At 40.4% G+C, this 18,348-nt stretch overlaps 1 protein-coding gene across 1 annotated transcript in view; it reads right to left on the reverse strand.

The window, feature by feature from the left end:
• Positions 1 to 18,348, reverse strand: part of CRYBG1 (crystallin beta-gamma domain containing 1) — a 58,062-nt gene that overhangs the window by 10,610 nt on the left and 29,104 nt on the right. Inside the window, exons 8-16 of the mRNA XM_030929530.1 lie at positions 17,686 to 17,721; positions 16,131 to 16,288; positions 14,979 to 15,105; positions 14,744 to 14,889; positions 7,811 to 7,937; positions 7,573 to 7,605; positions 6,236 to 6,348; positions 3,909 to 4,038; positions 1,152 to 1,291 (exon numbers count right to left, since the gene is read on the reverse strand). Of these exons, the coding sequence (XP_030785390.1) occupies positions 1,152 to 1,291; positions 3,909 to 4,038; positions 6,236 to 6,348; positions 7,573 to 7,605; positions 7,811 to 7,937; positions 14,744 to 14,889; positions 14,979 to 15,105; positions 16,131 to 16,288; positions 17,686 to 17,721 (1,010 nt within the window). The remainder of the gene's footprint in view (positions 1 to 1,151; positions 1,292 to 3,908; positions 4,039 to 6,235; positions 6,349 to 7,572; positions 7,606 to 7,810; positions 7,938 to 14,743; positions 14,890 to 14,978; positions 15,106 to 16,130; positions 16,289 to 17,685; positions 17,722 to 18,348) is intronic.

Raw genomic sequence — 18,348 nt, forward strand, 5'->3', positions numbered from 1 at the left:
TTTAAAAAATTTTTTTTAGATGGAGTTTCACTCTTGTTGCCCAGGCTGGAGTGCAATGGTGTGATCTCAGCTCACTGCAACCTCCACCTCCTGGGTTCAAGTGATTCTCCTGCCTCAGTCTCCTGAGTAGCTGGGGTTACAGGCGCCCACCACCACACCTGGCTAATTTTTGTATTTTTTAGTAGAGACAGCGTTTCACCATGTTGGCCAGGCTGGTCCTGAACTCCTGACCTCAGGTGGTCCACCCACCTCAGCTTCCCAAAGTGCTGGGATTACAGGCAGGAGCCACTGCGCCCAGCCCGGCCTGATTATTTTTTAAGTAGATGTAGTCCACCCCAACATCTGTTGTACACAGGTAGACCATACCTATTGTTTTTGTGAATAAAAGAAAAATACTTCCTTAAAAACATATATTACATTGATGGTACTCATTCATTTTTATATTTTTCAAAAGTATTCAAAGCTGAGGGAAAAAAATCTTTCCAAGTTGACCTTTAATCATTTGTAGAACATCTGCCAGTCATTCCCAGCTAAAGAAAATCTCAGCCCCTGAGCTCCAAAATCAGAGGACTTGTTTTTTTTTTAAAGGGATAAGAAAAGTCAGCTCTTTCTTACTTGCTAGACTATGTTAAAGACAAAGTCCTTACCTTAAATAAACTAAAAATCTAGATAATGAAATAAAAGATGCTTTACACATGACTTTCCCAGTGGGAAAGTGTTCTAGAAAGGTGCATAATTATTAACCCTTACAGAAAGTAAGAGAAATGTAATATAAGAGAGGCAGAAATCTGATCAATTTTTTTTTTTTTTTTTAAAGATGAGGTCTTGCTCTGTCACTCAGACTGGAGTACAGTGGCGTGAACACAGCTCACTGCAGCCTCAACCTACTGTGCTCAAGTGATCCTTCAGCCTCAGCCTCCTGTGTAGCTGGGACCACAGGCATGTGCCACCACACCTGGCTAATTTTTAAATTTTTGGTAGAGATGGGGTCTCACTTTGTTGTCCAGGCTTTTCTTGAACCCCTGTATTCAAATGATCCTTCTACCTCGGCCTCCTAAAGTGTTGGGAGTATAGGCGTGAGCCACTGTGCCCAGCCCAAACTTGATTTTTAAAATGATCTATTTTTTTGAGTCAACAAGTAGGTAACTCACATGCCACCAATAACCTGAACAGAGCGTATTTGCGTGTTGAATCCCAGGGATCGGAGATTAATGGTTTCTGCATTAAGTTCAATCTTTTTTCCTTTGAAGTCTTCTCTTTCAAAGAGAATAATTGTTGGTTCAGAAAATTCCTGTTGAGGAACAAAAACAATGTTCAGTTATTCATCTTTGTTAATAATTCAAACTTACGTGAAAATCATCTTGTTACAAGGACAAAGCACAAAAAATCTGCCAGATTTGGCCTTTCCATAAACTCCTTTTCCCAGGGAGCCCGGATGTTTGTATACTCCAAGCTACAGAGAAAGCACAGAGGGGCAGTTAGTTTTTCCATTGCACAGGAAGGCAGGTAAATATAAATAGTTCGTAAAACAGGAAAAAAAAAAAGTCCAGGCACAGAGAAATGGGTATATGCTGGGAATATCAGCACTTCTGATGGCATTTATTTTTGACTTAGCCGTTTTCAGTGGGACAAGGAGGGGCTGGAAAGTCATGGACATAAATGTCGAGGGTCAGAGGGCTGTGGCATCTGATGTTTAGTCGCTTAGTGTACGGTGGTATTGCCTGATCAGGGGACCTTCCTGTTGTATGTATTTTCAAATGTCTTTTTTTTTTTTTTTCAGTTCATCAATAAGACAATGATTCTGTGTACTCCTGCTCCCAAACTTTCCTGTAGGAATCATTGTCAGGAGGAGAGAAAGAAAACAACAGGATGGAAGCTCTATGTTCAAACTGTCAATCATTTTAAAGAGGACAGCAGCACAAACATTCACTGATTTTCTGCAAAATGAAAAGTTGGCAGCTTATGCCTGTTTTTTCAAATTATAGACACTTTTGACTCTACATTAATCTGTAATGATAATACTGTTAAGATCATAAATGATGCATTAAAAAGCATGTGGGAGGCCGGGCACGGTGGCTTATGCCTGTCATCCCAGCACTTTGGGAAGCCGAGGTGGGCGGATCACTTGAGGTCAGGAGTTTGAGATCAGCCTGGCCAACAGGGCAAAACCCCATCTCTACTAAAAATACACAAAAAACAAAACAACAACAACAACAAAATTAGCCGAGCGTGGTGGTGGTGCATGCTTGTAATCCCAGCTACTTGGGAGGCTGAGTGAGAGACTAGAGAATCACTTGACCCCAGGAGGTGGAGGCTGCAGTGAGTCAAGATCACGCCACTGCACTCCAGACTGGGCAACTGGGTGAGACTCCATTTCAAAAAAAAAGCATGTGGGATTACAATTTTCTCCCTATCCTGCTTAAAGTTTGTGGAAAGGGTGTAGTACCTTACTGCTTCATTTATGTGGATGTGTCCTGACATGTAAAAAAGATTTTGTCTTATCAGTAAACAGAGCATATTAATGTGTAGAAGTAGTTGGTATGGTCTAGGAATTAGTTTATATAAAACATACACGGAGGAAAGAAGACAAAAATTATAGTAGTATTACTACTTTGCACTTTGATTGCACTTTTGAGATGGCATGCCCAAAAATGTTCTAAACACTTTAGTATCAAAAAGCAACTAAATAATTTTGAACTATTAAGTCACAAAGATATGTAGTCTTCATATGGGTAAAACATTCATTTCCTCACAATTAAAACATAAAAAGATGTCATCTATAGCCTCAGAGTGTTGTGAGCATATATGCCAAGTTCTGGTTGAGGGAAGGCATTGAAATTTTCAAATATATACTTGTAGGTAGCTTTTATAATTCTAGGCAGAATAAGTCTTATTTCATTACTTGTAAGCTAATGAATCTTACTACTCATTTCATGTTTCACTGCTACTATTTTCATGTCTCAGCTGCATTTTTGCTATTTAAACAGGCAGGCAGGGATGAGATGAAAACCAGTTCACATATGTTCTTCCTACCTTTCAAACTAAAAGGACCAACCACGTGTGTTTAAAGCTTTTTATGAGAAAGCAGTTACCAAAAACTAATAAAAATTTCAGAAACTACACATACTTCCAGACTTGAATATTTGAACATGATCTTGCAGTTTTGTTCTATTGAATATTGCTTCAACTACATCAAACTGAAAGATTTCTGTCCAAAAGAGGGCACTATAATCTGGATTAGCACATAGTGACAAACTGGGAGAAGTCATTTGATTGCACATCTCTAAAATACAGAATAATAGACTAAAAACCTTTAAGAAATTTCTTCAACAATAACAACCAAAGATAGAGGAAGCCAAATTGCAAAGGATACAATACACAATTCGCTGAATAGAAAATGCAAATTATAAATGAGAGATACCAGCCTCAGCCTCACTAATAGTGAAATACAAATTAACCCAACCACGACATAATGCTTTCTGCTCATTCTATCAAGTTGACAAAAATTAGAACGACAGAATATTCAGTAATGGCAACAATGTGGGAAGCAGGAACCCACATGTACTGCTGGTGGGAGTCTCAAGTGGTGGGATCTGGCAGTGCTGAATGAAACTGCCTGTTCTTACATGTGAAATCCAGTAATTCTACTCCTAATAAATAGTCCCAAGAGACTCCCACACAGGTCCGTAGGGATATGCATATGAGGATTAAGTGAGTAAAAGAGGGTGGTGGAAAATGTGTACCAGTTAGAATCAATAAACTAGATGTACACAGAGGCAAATGGACAGTTCCACCTCCAAGCCCTTAACTTACTTTAAGAGCAGGTTCTACCTGCTGGTTACCTCACTGTGACCATCAGCTATGTGAGGCATACATTTCTGCAACACTATTCACAATGATATACTTACAACATCTATAAAACGAAGAGACTTGAAAGTTGCTCCAGGCGGGCATCCCATTGCAGACAGACAAGGATAATGGCCTTCCTCCAGCACGTATTGATTACCAGTGAAATTTTCTCCATCATATACAACCCAGCTACAATGGGAAAAACCACACACATGCACAGAGTGTGCCACTTGAGTACTCCTATTCAAGAAGTCTGATTTTTAGAGGCAGCCTGCTATAACGTAAACACAATGCTTGTGGCAAACAGAGTTCTTTCTTCAAAAATATTTGGATCTATTTATTGCATTTCTGCTTGTGGCAAATTAATATTCATAAGACAGTTAACTTTGCATTTGGGAAATAAACTTCTTTCTCCATGTTCTTTCTGACTTCCCCAGCCTCCAGCCTTCCTTGCATTTCTCATGGGTGCCACCTTTTGCCCAGCCAGTGGAGCTTCAAGCCCTCAAGTCCTCTTTGAATAATCCTTCCTCAAGCTTCGGGACTAGTTAATCACCAAGGTCTATTGATTTGGTCTATTGATTTCCTTCCAGAATTTCTCGCACACTCCTCTATCCTCATTTCTAATACCTCTGCACTGGGCCAGGAGTCAAAATACTAGAGTGACTTAAGTCACTTAGCCTCTCTGGTATCAACATTATTCATAAAATGGTGATTTGCCATGCTTCCCTAGAAGTTTGTGGGGTTTTTTTTCTTTTTCTTTTCTTTTTCTTGGGGGCTGCGGGGACGGAATCTCGCTCAGGCTGGAGTGCAGTGGCATGACCTCGGCTCACTGCAACCTCCGCCTCCCAGTTCAAGCGATTCTTCTGCCTCATCCTCCTGAGTAGCTGGGACTACAGGTGTGTGCCACCACACCCAGCTAATTTTTGTAGTTTTAGTAGAGACGGGGTTTCACCATATTGGCTAGGCTGGTCTCGAACTCCTGACCTCATGATCTGCCCACCTCAGCCTCCCAAAGTGCTGGGATTACAGGTGTGAACCACCGCACCCGGCTCTGTTGTTGTTTTTAACCCAACAAATGCCTTTTGAGGATTGTGTGCCAGGTACTTTTCTATTGCTGGGGATACAGCAGAGAACCAAAGTCCCTGCTTTCCTGAAGTTAATACTCTAGTGAGCTGAGACAGGTAATTTTCAACATGCACAGGACTGGTGGTAATAAATTAAACAGGCAGGGGATAAAGAGGAGCGGGGATGTGGTAGCAGTATGTCCAACAAACTAGGAAGCTTTACTGTCCATCTATGTGTGTGTGTGTGTGTTTTTTTTTTTTTTTTTTTTTCCTGAGACAGAGTCTTGTTCTGTTGCCCAGGCTAGAGTGCAGTGGTGTGATCTCAGCTTACTGCAATCTCCGCCTCCTGGGTTCAAGCATTTCTCCTGCCTCAGCCTCCCAAGTAGCTGGGATTACAGGTGTGTCACCACATCCGGCTAATTTTTGTATTTTTAGTAGAGATGGGGTTTCCCCATCATGGCCAGGCTAGTCTCGATCTCCTGACCTCAAGTGATCTGCCTGCCTCGGCCCTCAGTGTTGGGATTGTAGGCGTGAGATGCTGCGCCCAGCCTCCGTCTATGTATTTGAATGCAAAGTCAGTGCTTTTCTGCTGTGCAGTACTAAAGGATAGGATAGCATTGTTTCAACCATAAAGAACCACATGATTAAAGGCACTATTACCACTATTATTAAGAGACTTACATCCTCAACACCTCTTGCACAGATTGCTCCAAGGCTTTCCTGACTGAGTTTCCCTGACGTTGGGCTCTCCCCTCTCTATGAAACTTTTGTACATGGATTGTTTCAGCATGGCACTTTGAGCCCATTGCCTTTGCCCTGCGTCTTGTGTTTCCTATGGAAGCCACCTAAACTCAGTGTGCTCAGCTTTGCTTCTCCTCCCAGTACAAAGCCCTCTCAGCAAGCCAGACTAGTGGTTCCCTGATCCGCGTGTCCACTGGCTCCACTCCAGCATGCACTTTCCACCTTCCTGTTAATGCAGAGTACAGATCCTGTCCTTATCTACCTGTAAAAACAATCCACCTTGGGAGGTACCTTGGATTACCTAGAGCCCAACTCTCCCTTTCTAGATGATGGAAAGGCATACAGAGTAAAGAACCTGCTCTGAATTCCATTACACAATGAGATGATCTTCAGCTTCTCCAACCAACCCAGAAGCCCGTGTCCTCTGGCATCTGGTACTCAGATGTCGCGAAGCATGCCATTGGACTAAGATGGTGGTTTCACATAGTGCCAAGCACCTAGCAGGCATCACTAAATACTTGCTGATGTGTGAATTGTTTGACTGCAGTGATTCAGCTCTGCCAGGCCATTGCTTTACTTACCTGCCTCCTGAAACTCTGCAAGACTTGGTAGAAAATGAATCATCAATTTGACTTGTTGTTTCTTCAAAGCTTTGACTATGACCTTGAAACTGTGGTTCTGAAAACAAGTGAATCTTTGAAAAAGTAAACAGAAACACATAAAATTATTTTCCTCAACACATTCACTAATTTAGCCTTTGAAATGATGACCCAAACATGACCTGTTAACTTTTGTTACAGTAAACCGGTGTGAATTTTATAAATCCTTTAATTTTCCATGTCTACATTCATGATCAATTAGAAACATGTTAGCTGCACCATTCATGACTATTTAATTCAGAGACATCAAAGTGGAATGCAACAACAGAGGTAACTTTCTATAGAATACCCTGTTGTGAAGCTGTGGGGCATTTTAAAGCTTTATTGTGGCCAGAAGTCATTGTTCATCAGTTCCAACAATAACAACAAACAGTATTTTGGAAAGACACAGTGTAGTTTCCTTCCTTCTCAATGGAAGATACTTGCTGACTTATCAGAATCCTGTAAATGCCAATAAAGGAGGCTATAGTGGTGTTTGTTCCTCTGTAATTATGGCTCTGTGAACACTTCCATTAAAAGGCTTAAATAACAAATGTGCACTCCAGTTGATGTTAAGAATCAGCATTCAGAAAGCTTGAGCGAGACCATATAAAATGTCTAGTGCCGACACAGCAAATATGAAAATTCATTTTACCATCACAATAACTAGATGCTATTGTTTGAAATATTAACCTCAATGTATTAATGTACACTCTCAGTCAATGTAATGATACAAAATTCAGCTTTATACAATAAGAGCATTTTATAAGAAGTATTTAGACATGGGTCAGTACTGTCAATTAACTATTAAAGTAAACTTAAATCTTATTTTTTAAATACAATTATGGTTTCAGGCATAAAAATGGGTAAAACTAACAAAATGTCCCAAATGTCTGATTTTCTTTTTTTGAGACAGAGTTTCTCTGTGTCACCCAGGCTGCAGTGTGCAGTGGCGCAATCTCGGCTCACTCCAACATCTGCCTCCTGGGGTTCAAGCAATTCTCCTGCTTCAGCCTCCTGAGTCGCTGAGCTTATAGACAGAAGCCACCATGCCCACTAGTTTTTGTCTTTTTACTAGAGACAGGATTTCCCCATGTTGGTCAGGCTGCTCTCGAGCTCCTGAACTCAAGTGATCTGCCCACCTTGGCCTCCCAAAATGCTGGGATTACAGGCGTGAGTCACCATACCCGGTCCCAAATGTCTGACATTTTAAACATGAGTTCAGTTTTTCAGTGGAAGGCCCCTCATATATTAATATAAAAGAATATTTTTAAAGTTACCTGATTTCGTCTCCTTGGGCCAGTGAAAGAATCCTAAAAATTTTTAAAGGAAGGAGAAAAGGAAATGAATAGAACAAACACATTGAAAAAGTTTTTTTCTTCTAGATTATTAACAATTGCTGCTAAAAATAAACTCAGAATATTTTCCACAGCAATTATTATTACATGAACCAGTAACACACATTAAGGAAATCCAGAATTCAGTTAAATATTCTCATGCAAAAATATAACTCCTTACCAAACATATAGGTTGAACAGAAGAGATCTTACAATTTTTGCCTCCCCAGTCCTCAAAACTGGAATAAAATCCTTTATCCAGTATATACTGTTCTCCTGTGAAGTCAGGATTTTCATAGGCTACCCATCTAAGAAACAAAAACAATAACTTGTTAGAGTTCATATTTTACATATAAAACGATCACATATTGGGATAACGATGTATCATACAGAAACTTTCATTTGTTTTGCTAATTGAAATTTTAATTTTTCTGATTCTCCATTAACCTTTAGAAGCAGATGGGTTTGTCTACAGGACAAATCAAAATGGTAAGTCAGCAGAGAAGAGGAAACGCTTATACACTGCTGGTGGGAATGGAAATGAGTTTAGCTGCTGTGGAAAGCAGTTTGAAGATTTCTCAAGGAACTAAAGATAGAACTAGTATTCCACCCAGCAATCCCATTACTGAGTATATATACCCAGGGGAAAATGAATTATTCTACCAAAAAGATACTTGCACGTGTCTTGTTTACTGCCGCACTATTCACAATATCAAGATGTGGAATCAACCTAGGTGTTCATTGATCAATGGTGGATTGGATAAAGAAAATGTGGTACATATAAACCATGGAATACTATATAGCCATAAAAAAGAATGAAATCAAGTCCTTTGCAGCAACCTGGATGCACCTGGAGGCCACTATCCTAAGTGAATTAACGCAAACAGAAAAACCAAATACCAAATACTTATGAGCAAGAACATATACTTATGAGCATGTTCTTGCCCATAAATGGGAGCTAAACATTGGTTATGCATGGACATAAAGATGAAAAAAGAAATAGGCACTGGGGACTACAAAAGGGGCGGGAGGGAGGCGGGTTTGAAAAACTACCTATTGCATACTATGCTCACTACCTGGGTGACAGGTTCAACCGTACCCCAAATCATGCAATATACCCATGTAACAAGCCTACACATGTACCCCCTGAATCTAAAATAACAGATGAAAAAAACTTAATGCAAAAGAAACGGTAAGCGTAAGAGTATCTTGACATGAACTTTTGGTTGTCCTCACTTATCCAATACTATTCCTTCAGAAAGCTACGAAGGCAATACTTCTCTGTGCTTTTTTTCTAATTGTAAACAAATAGGACTTTCAAGAAGAACCAGTTCTTTTAATAAACAATCAATAAATCCTTTCATCCTCAACCTTAAAATATTTTTGCAGAAAGATCTTAGGAAGCTGTGTCTATTACACAACAAACCACACTGAAAAAGAAGTTAGCAGAAGAAATGCTTTAAAAAATGCAGAACAGAACTAAAAATACTGTTTCCAACATCACATAAATATATAATAATGACATAAAATTGAGCAAACTCACAGAAATACTAAAAATAAATCTCTTTTGGAATGGTTTTATTTCTTTTTTTTTTGTTTTTTGAGAAGGAGTCTCGCTTGTCACCCAGGCTGGAGTGCAGTGGACAGATCTTCAGGCACGCAAACTCCGCTCCCGGGTTTACGCCATTTCCTGCTCAGCCTTCCCGAGGTAGCTGGTACTAAAGGACGCCCCCGCCCCTCGCCCGGCTAGTTTTTTGTTATTTTTTTAGAGAGACGGGGTTCCACCGTTGTTAGCCAGGATGGTCTCGATTCTCATGACCTCGTGATCCGCCCGTCTCGGCCTCCCAAAGTGCTGGGATTACAGGCTTGACCACCGGCGCCCGGCCTGGAATGGTTTTTATTTCTAAGTGATCGACACCCAGAGGAAAATCAAGAAAACCAATTTAATGATGCTATTTCCTATCCAAAGATAAAGTATTTGAAAGGAAAAGGTTTTTCAGTTCTGTTATATTAAAGAGATACTTAATACTGTTACATTAAAGACATCAAGTATCTCCTCAATTAATTCATCACTCTCAGGATCCTCTCAAAGCTTAAAGGAACAATATCTATGTAGGTATTATGCAGAGTGATCAGAACTTTGCAAAATGTTTCCACATCTGTTATCACATTTAGTCTTCTAGGGAGGTATTGGTGTTCCCATTTTACAGATGGGAAAAACCTAAGACACAGGGAAGTTCATTCATTTACCAGGTGCCAGGAACTAGACTGGCACTAGACATACAAAGATGAAAAAGACAAAATCTCTGCCCTCCAAAGCCCACAGATGGGTAAGAAGCATCACATGGAATTATGTGTTGGTATTTGTTTTGAATGGGAAATGACTTGTCCAGGGTGACACAATCGACTGTTGGCCAGAATGTGACAGAACCTACCTATCCTGAGGCTTACCAGGCTCTCCTCGCTTTGTGACCCAACCTGCCATGTGCCCTGGAAAGTTCCCTTCCATTTACTGTTCTAGAAAACCATGTCTAAAACAGTCCACACACTTTATAATTAAGGCAGATTATGAATTTACTATCCAAAGGGCTGATTTAAACAAAAACTCAAGTACAGTCGTTACTAGAATAGGAACAGCCATCAAGGAAAAAAAGAACACTGCCAAAATCTCCAGTGAGAAAGAGCTAATGATAGCCAACATCTGTGCACTCAGTCCCGGCCATCCAAATGGAGAAGCTGCTGTACGTATCACTCAGTCTTTCAGGAAATACAGTCCCCTACCACCCCCCGATTTCAGAACCTCACTAGCAATTTTTAAAACCTATTCTTTTTAAATTATTATTATTTTTTATTTTTTTAGTAGAGTCAGGATTTCACCATGTTGGCCAGGCTGGTCTCAAACTCCTGACTTCAAGTGATCCACCTGCCTCATCCTCCTAAAGTTCTAGGATTACCAGCGTGAGCACAGTTCCGGGCCTAAAAACCTATTCCTGATCATTAAGAAGTGAGGAGATAGGAGACCTGGCTCCACCTGTGGTGGTGACATTAACTTTGAGATAACTTTGAAGAATTCACTTAACCTTTGTGAAAGTTCGTATTTTCAAGTGTCAGTAGGGGAGTGGGCCAAGGTCCCTGGGCTGGCCAGGTGATGCTGTACAGCACACGGGTACCCGCATGTGCTGCCTCTGCCCACAGGGCTTCAGGCTTTACCCCCAGCATGAAGGGAAGCAACAGGAAAGCCTGAGCAGAGAGCACTGCTATGTGGGAGGAGTGTCTGCACAGCAAGAAAATCTACCTTACAAACACTAGGACTTAAAAAAACAACAACGAACAATTAAAGAACAAGAGTCACATCGAAAAAAGTGTTCTCAGCAGGGCTCTGGGTCGGTAACAAGTAGAGAGATCAGAGGGTTAAAGGCCTTTCTGTTTGACTTCAAGGTTTGGAGGGAAAAAAGACAGTGAGGAGGGAGTCTGAATGCCAAGGAGAGAAGGCAGAGACCGAGCAAGCCCTGGAAGCAGCTTTAGCCAATACTCTGGTCTTTTTACGAACAAGTATGGGTACTGCATTTTCCTATGAAACTAAACTACTTGTAAGTAAATACCCAACACCCAGCTAAGCCTATCTCTAATTCACTGAAGCTGAAGCCGGAAAACAATTTATTAAGATGTTACTTGAACTGACAGTAGTGTTGTTTTCCCTCCAAGATACCTGATGAATCACCCATGAACACGGGGGCACTGGGGGAGGGGAGAAACCGCAAAACCCAGATCTGAGATTCTCTGCTCTATGATCCGAGAGTCTACTTACAACTTACACCTGGGGCTCTTAAGAAAGTCCCTCACTGTCCTTGTCCGGATGTATTCTGTACACATGAATCAACACTCCTCTGTTTAAAGACTGGTGGGGAGATGGGGGAAAGGCATGTACACAAGTACTAGCAGGTCTCAGCCTGGTGGAATAATTGCTCAGAAGATAAGGGCAGCAGGGTAAACCTGCCCTTCTGTGAAAGGCCGAAGGAAAAAGAATTTAAAACAACAACACTTTTCGTTTCTATCTGAATACTAGAAATAGTTCATTTTGCTCCTAGTTTTAAAAAACTAGCCCAGTTTCCACTCTCTGGGCAAGAATATAGCATAGAACTAGAAACTGATAAGCAGGGAGTTTCTTTCAACATTTCCAGTAAGAAATCAAATGCAGTTCCTAAAAACCTCAGTTGCCGGTTTTATGGGCATCCTTCCTGAAGGCCGTTTTCTGTTTCAGGGCTAATGAGTTTACCACCTCGCGGATGTATTGCCCATGTGATGGTGACCCTCCTGGGAGATACTTTCATGGAACAAGAGCTTCAGAAGAGTTTTTTTCTGACAATGTGTGCCATACTAAGAAATAAAGAACAAGCTAAAATACTTAATTGCCAATTAAAATAAAGCCATTAAAATACAATAATTTTCCTTTGAAACTGTTAGAAGTGAATAGGTAGTCCTCCTCCATCATCTTGGCTCATCTCAGCCTTCCTATCCTATCCCACAGGCCTAACTCCAATGCCACCTCCTCCACAAAGTCTTCCTTCCCTGTGTCCAGACTGGAAATTAATCTCTGTCTGCTGTGGGAGCATTCGATGTGTACCTCTTTTGTAGCAATAATTATGTTTTACATAAATACTGTAACTTCTTTGAGGACATAATACAATGCTTTGCACATAATAGACCTCAATAAATACTTGTCAAATGACAAATTGAACAAAATATGAGGAAGCAGCTGACTCTGGTAAATACAAAAGCCCTTCCACATGCAAAGAATTTCAAAGGAAGTGGGGAGGGGGGTGTGTCCATGTCTGTGTATGTACCTCCCTTCAATTTTCCCCTTCTACCAAAACTTAACTGCTACAGACGGAAAAAAAAGCTTAAGCCAGGAAATGCAATTAGAAATGACTAAAAATAGAAACATATAATAGCAGCACTTTATAAAGGAAACTGATTTCAAGTAAGCAAGGCCTGGGTAAAAAGGAAAGGAGATTGGCTCAAGGCACAATAATTCTACCTGTGTTAACAGCATCATCTACAAAATGCCTAAGGGAATTCATTCTAGCCAGCATCCTTTTGCTTCCTCTGCCAGGGTGGATGACTGGGCTCTGACTAATAGAACCAGCACAACTGGTGAATATCAAAATGTACAACTATTTCACCAACTTATGTTTCACCAGACTAAGTTGGTCACTATGTTTTCCTCCTAAATAATTAGCTTTAAAGGCAATCTAAAATACTGCAGAGCCCCAGCAACACTTCAGATAACTTGTACCAGTATTTCAGATGACTTCCGGCTTTTGTAAACAGGCTACTGATTCTAAAATGTTAGGCTCCAGAACAGGACCCAAGAGTAGGCATTTCCTGCTAAGAATGGAATACCCAGAAATCAGATCACTGATACTCTGCCACAGTGCACCACATGCAACGGCCTAGATAAGAACTTGGTAAACAAGGTTTTTTTTTCTACTCTATTTACTAAGAGTAAACATTAACCATGTTCATCAACTTTTAGTACCTTGTACACACATTTCAAATATACAGGGCTATTGTGGGAGGCCCCATGAGATACAATGGGGTTGAGGCTAGGATGACTCAAATAGTTTATGTCACTATGACAACAAAAACCTAACACCAAACACTTTCAATATAACCAATGTCACATTATTTCATATAACTATTTAAGAATACTCTCACTTATAACAAATTAGAATAGACATTAGCCTGGATTATAAGAATAATTATGTAACTCCCTGTAACAGCCATCTGCTGTTTTTGCCCATCTGGCATCTATCTCCCCACTCTTTCTGATGTCCCTGAGGAACCTCTGTCCCTGGGGAAGTTCTGATAATCATATCTAAGTGGCTCCTATGGGATAGACCCTACATCTCAGCTCTGGAGATGGACACATAGTCCAGACGTGACCATCTCTGTGGCTACAGTGATTGGTTCAGGCATGTGCACATGACCCAAGCCTAGAAAAGCAAAGTCAAACATGGAACTTGTGAGGAAAAGAGAAGCTCTTTCCACTGCAAGAAATGAGCTGGGGCCAGGCATGGTAATCCCAGCACTTTGGGAGGCCAAGGCGGGTAGATCACCTGAGCTCAGGAGTTTGAGACCAGCCTGGGCAACATGGCAAAACCCTGTCTCTAAAAAAAAAATACAAAAATTAGCCAGGCCTGGTGGCATGCATCTGTGGTCCCAACTACTTGGGAGGCTGAAGCAGGAGAATCGCTTAAGCCCAGGAAGCAGAGGTTGCAGTGAGCTGCGATGTTGCCACTGCACTCCAGCCTGGGTGACAGAGTGAAACTCTGCCTCAAAAAAAAAAAAAAAAGAGTTAGGAGAACAATAGCCAGATGTGGCCACAGGCCACCAGATGCAAAGGGCCTACCTAAAGTCAAGTTAACACAGAAAAGAGCCCAGTCAAGACACAGAGACCAAGTTCTGATAACCGTGTTTGATCCCTTGCATCCAGCCATGCCTGAAGCAAAATCTTCTCCAGGACTTTTTAGTTACTTAAGCCAGTAAGTTTCATTTTAATCCCTTGAGCCAATGTAGCTTGGTTTGCAATCACTTCATCCCAAATAATCTTGACTAAACATTTTCAATAAAAACTTGCTTTACCACTAATAAAACAGTCAACTGCTAACTCCACGTACACAGAACAATTATTTTTATGTCAAACAAATAGTGAAGAAATACACTGGAACAGGTGTAGGACCACAGGAAAATCTAATGGGACTTTGACCCAGTCTCAGGTTTATGTTACATTACTATTATTATTATTATTTGATCTCCATCGTTTAAAAAATTCATGATCTTTCCATGCAGAATGACAAGGGAAGCAGATCTGTAGATTTCTATCATGATACCCAAAGCCTACCCCAAACGTAAAATGAAGAGACAGTATGAGAAAGATTTTTAAAGAGAGTTAACGAAAATATCATGACAGCAACTATTACATGACTGATTTAATGTTCAGCTGTTGAGATATTTGTGTATCGAGTGCCTACTCTGTCATAGACTCTTACCAGTTTAAAACAAACCAAGGTAAAACCCATGTTTAAAATTCCAATTGGATTATTTCACTTACACTCCACTCAGTACATTAATAGACTGTGTCTTCACTCCGTATCCAGTCTCCTTTAAATTAGCAACAATTCCCAATACATCAATACTGGAACCTTTGGATCCAAAGTTTTTTTCACTGTACATTATCATGTGAGCATTTGAAAAATCCTATTGAGAAAAAAGTTCAAAATTCAAAAACTAGCCATTTATTATCCAAAGAAGACCAAGTATTAGCCATTAGCTTGTCCTTTACTTACACCTAATATAGGTCGTAAAGACTGAAGCTCTCCATTGTAACCTCCCCAGGCTTTCCAGTCCCTGTATTCGCCTTCTTCTAGCAAATACTGATGACCTGTAAATCCAGGCTTCTCATACGCAACCCAACTGCAACACAAAGAACACGAGGAGTAGTCATTTTCAGACATGTTCACATTTTTTCAAGGTACATATCAATTTCATTGAAAAATACAAATAGTTAGAAAGCTAGACATGAACTTCTGCTTTATTATCACTGGAATTCTTTACAATTTAGGAGAATAACAGAATGGCCCCAAGAAAATAATCTAAGAGACATATATCAGACTTGTATAAAAAAGGGAAGGGGAGTGTGTGTGTGTGTGGTGTGTATGTGTGTGTGTTTAATAAGGGCTGACTCAAAAGAACCTCAGCAAGCAAAACTGGATCAACTCACTTCAAATAGTAACAAAAATATTATGAATAATTAGCGATTTACAAGAGCAATTTTAGTGTGCACTTCTATGGGAAAGGTGTAAGATCTATAAAATGCAAAAATACAAAAATTAGAAAGCGAACTGTCAAACCCTTCAATAGCTTGGAGCATAATTCTAATAAGCAAGGTTGTAGATTTGATCAACTTGAATAGGCCAATGTATCAGCCTTGCTTGGTGGACTGATCCCACAATGGTCCCTCAAACTATTTTTTTTTTTTTTTTGAGATGGAGTTTTGCTCTCGTTGTCCAGGCTGGAGTGCAATGGCGCGATCTTGGCTCACCGCAGCCTCTGCCTCCTGGGTTCAAGCGATTCTCCTGCCTCAGCCTCCCAAGTAGCTGGGATCACAGGCATGCGCCACCACGCTCGGCTACTTTTGTATTTTTAGTAGACACGGGGTTTCTCCATGTTGGTCAGGCTGGTCTTGAACTCCTGACCTCAGGTGATCCGCCCGCCTCGGTCTCCCAAAGTGTTGGGATTACAGGTGTGAGCCACCATGCCTGGCCTCAAACTGCTTTCTTAAATCCAGTCACTATAGGCTGAGGAGAATGTGGACATACCTGTCAAAATTCACCACACTATAGAATCAGGAATGTTGTTTTTAGGGGGGAAAGGACACGTTTATTATGTAATATTTAGGAAAAAAAAAAGAAATCCTAACAAGTCACCCACGTACTTACATGCCTCTGAGAACTTTCACAGACCCCACTGACGTAAATGGCAAATGATCGCCTCCAGTCGCCTCTTCTGTTTCACCTCCCTCCATGACAAAACTACACATTTCTGTTTCTAGTTCCACACATTTTCCTTCAAAGAAAGGCTTTTCATAAACAACTACCTACAATAGAAATGAGATATACCAGTAATCTGTAAGAAGTATCCCAACAGTTTAACATTAAATCAGTCATTTAATATCACTAAGTCCTGAAACACAAATTAAAATTATCTGGCTGGGCACGGTGGCTCACGCCTATTATCCCAGCACTTTGGGAGGCTGAGGTAGGTGGACCACTTGAGCTCAGGAGTTCAAGACTAGCCTGGTCAACATGGTGAAACCCCGTCTTTACTAAAAATACAAAAACTAGCTGGGCATAGTAATGCATGCCTATAATCTCAGCTATTCAGGAGGCTGAGGCAGGAGAACTGCTTGAACCCAGGAGTCAGAGGGTTAAGTGAGCCAAGATTGTGTCACTGCACTCCAGCCTGGGCAACAGAGTGAGACTCTGTCTAAATAAAATAAAATAAAATATTCTAATCATATTTTAAAACATTAACTAGGCCACACACAGTGGCTCACACCAGTAATTCCAGCACTTTGGGAGGCCAAGGCAGGAGGATCACTTGAGGTCAGGAGTTTGAGACCAACCTGGGCAATATGGCGAAACCTCATCTCTGCTAAAAAGAGAAAAAGTTGGGTGTGGTGGTACATGCCTATAGTCCCAGCTATTCAGGAGGCTGAGGCAATAGGATGGCTTGAGCTGGAGAAATCCAGACTGCAGTGAGCCATGATGGTGCCACTGTACACCAGCCTGGGTGACACAGCAAGGCCTGGTCTCAAAAAAAAAAAAAAAAAACCCATAAATAACAGCATCTGATAAAATAGTAAAAAGAAAAAAACAGAAAAAAAAATCAAACTTTTTTTTTTTCTCCTAATGTGGTATAGCCCAAAGCCATGGTTCCAAACAGTTTTAAAATCATACTTATATATATATATATATAAATAAAATAAATATATACCCCCCCACACACATATATTATGTATACATATAACTGATATTTAGAACAACATAGAAGGAATCAGAGGATTCTAAAGTTGAATTAAAATTGAAAATTGAAAAAATTTATAGCATGTGGCATCGATGTGGGAATTGGGAATAGCAGAAAGGGTATTTTGGAGTAGGGAAAGTTTGTCTTGAAAAAGTTTTTTCCTAGCTAACTGGCAAGCAGCAAGAAGCCCTACAATTAGTAAATACAATTGCAAATTGTTAACTTAATATAACAATGACCCTTTTGAGCCATGGCTAAATGTACTCTTAGTGTAACCAGTGCCATTAGCATCATCTACCCTGAAGGATGGCACGTGTAAGTTGGCAACTTCCTTTGGCTGCATTTATGTGTGATAGAGGTTTAATATGAGAAGTCACATAAGCGATATCTTCATAGAGATGAAGTGGGAATAACATTAAGTATCTATATATATGTGTATATATTTAAATAATTAATATACATTTTTACCTTTGGATCTGTAGGGAATTCAACTTTACGGCCACCCTGAAAAAAACAATAACATAGTAAGAAAAGTAGTTTTTCACTGAAACATTACCATTTTATATTAGCCATAGCAGTTTATAGTAAGCCATGGAATTTCAGTGTGACTACGTTCCGGTTTGTTTTAACTTACATGAGATAGTTCTAAAATTACCAACAATAGAGATGAACACACGAGGAAGGCAGGATAGAACGGAGCCTCGCACAGGTAGTCTATAAGCTGGTCTGCATTGTAGGAGTGTTTTTTGACCTAATAAGTTTTCTTAACTTGGAAAATTTCTCATAAAAATCCATACTTCTCTTGAAAAAGCAGTTCCAAGGGCTGACATCTCTGGACCCAGATTCTCCCAGGCCACTGTCTTCGGCTTCTGCATTTAACGATCCTGCCCTGAGATCACCCTTCAGCTGAGAACAGGCACGGGGTTGCCGTCTCTACCATTCCCTTCGGTTCAACTCTCAGCCATTTGTATTTGCTGCCTGGCGCCTGCAGGTATTTGATTTTGCAACCAGGGCTTACGAAACTATTACGTGTTGAAGTTCACATAATAAGATCTGAAGGACTCATGGAATAACTAGATAAACTGTTAAATAAAATTTAACACATCCCAAAGGATGAGTCTATGGGGGGTT

The sequence above is a fragment of the Rhinopithecus roxellana genome, chromosome 4, assembly GCF_007565055.1.
Source record: "Rhinopithecus roxellana isolate Shanxi Qingling chromosome 4, ASM756505v1, whole genome shotgun sequence".
Lineage (NCBI taxonomy): Eukaryota > Metazoa > Chordata > Mammalia > Primates > Cercopithecidae > Rhinopithecus > Rhinopithecus roxellana.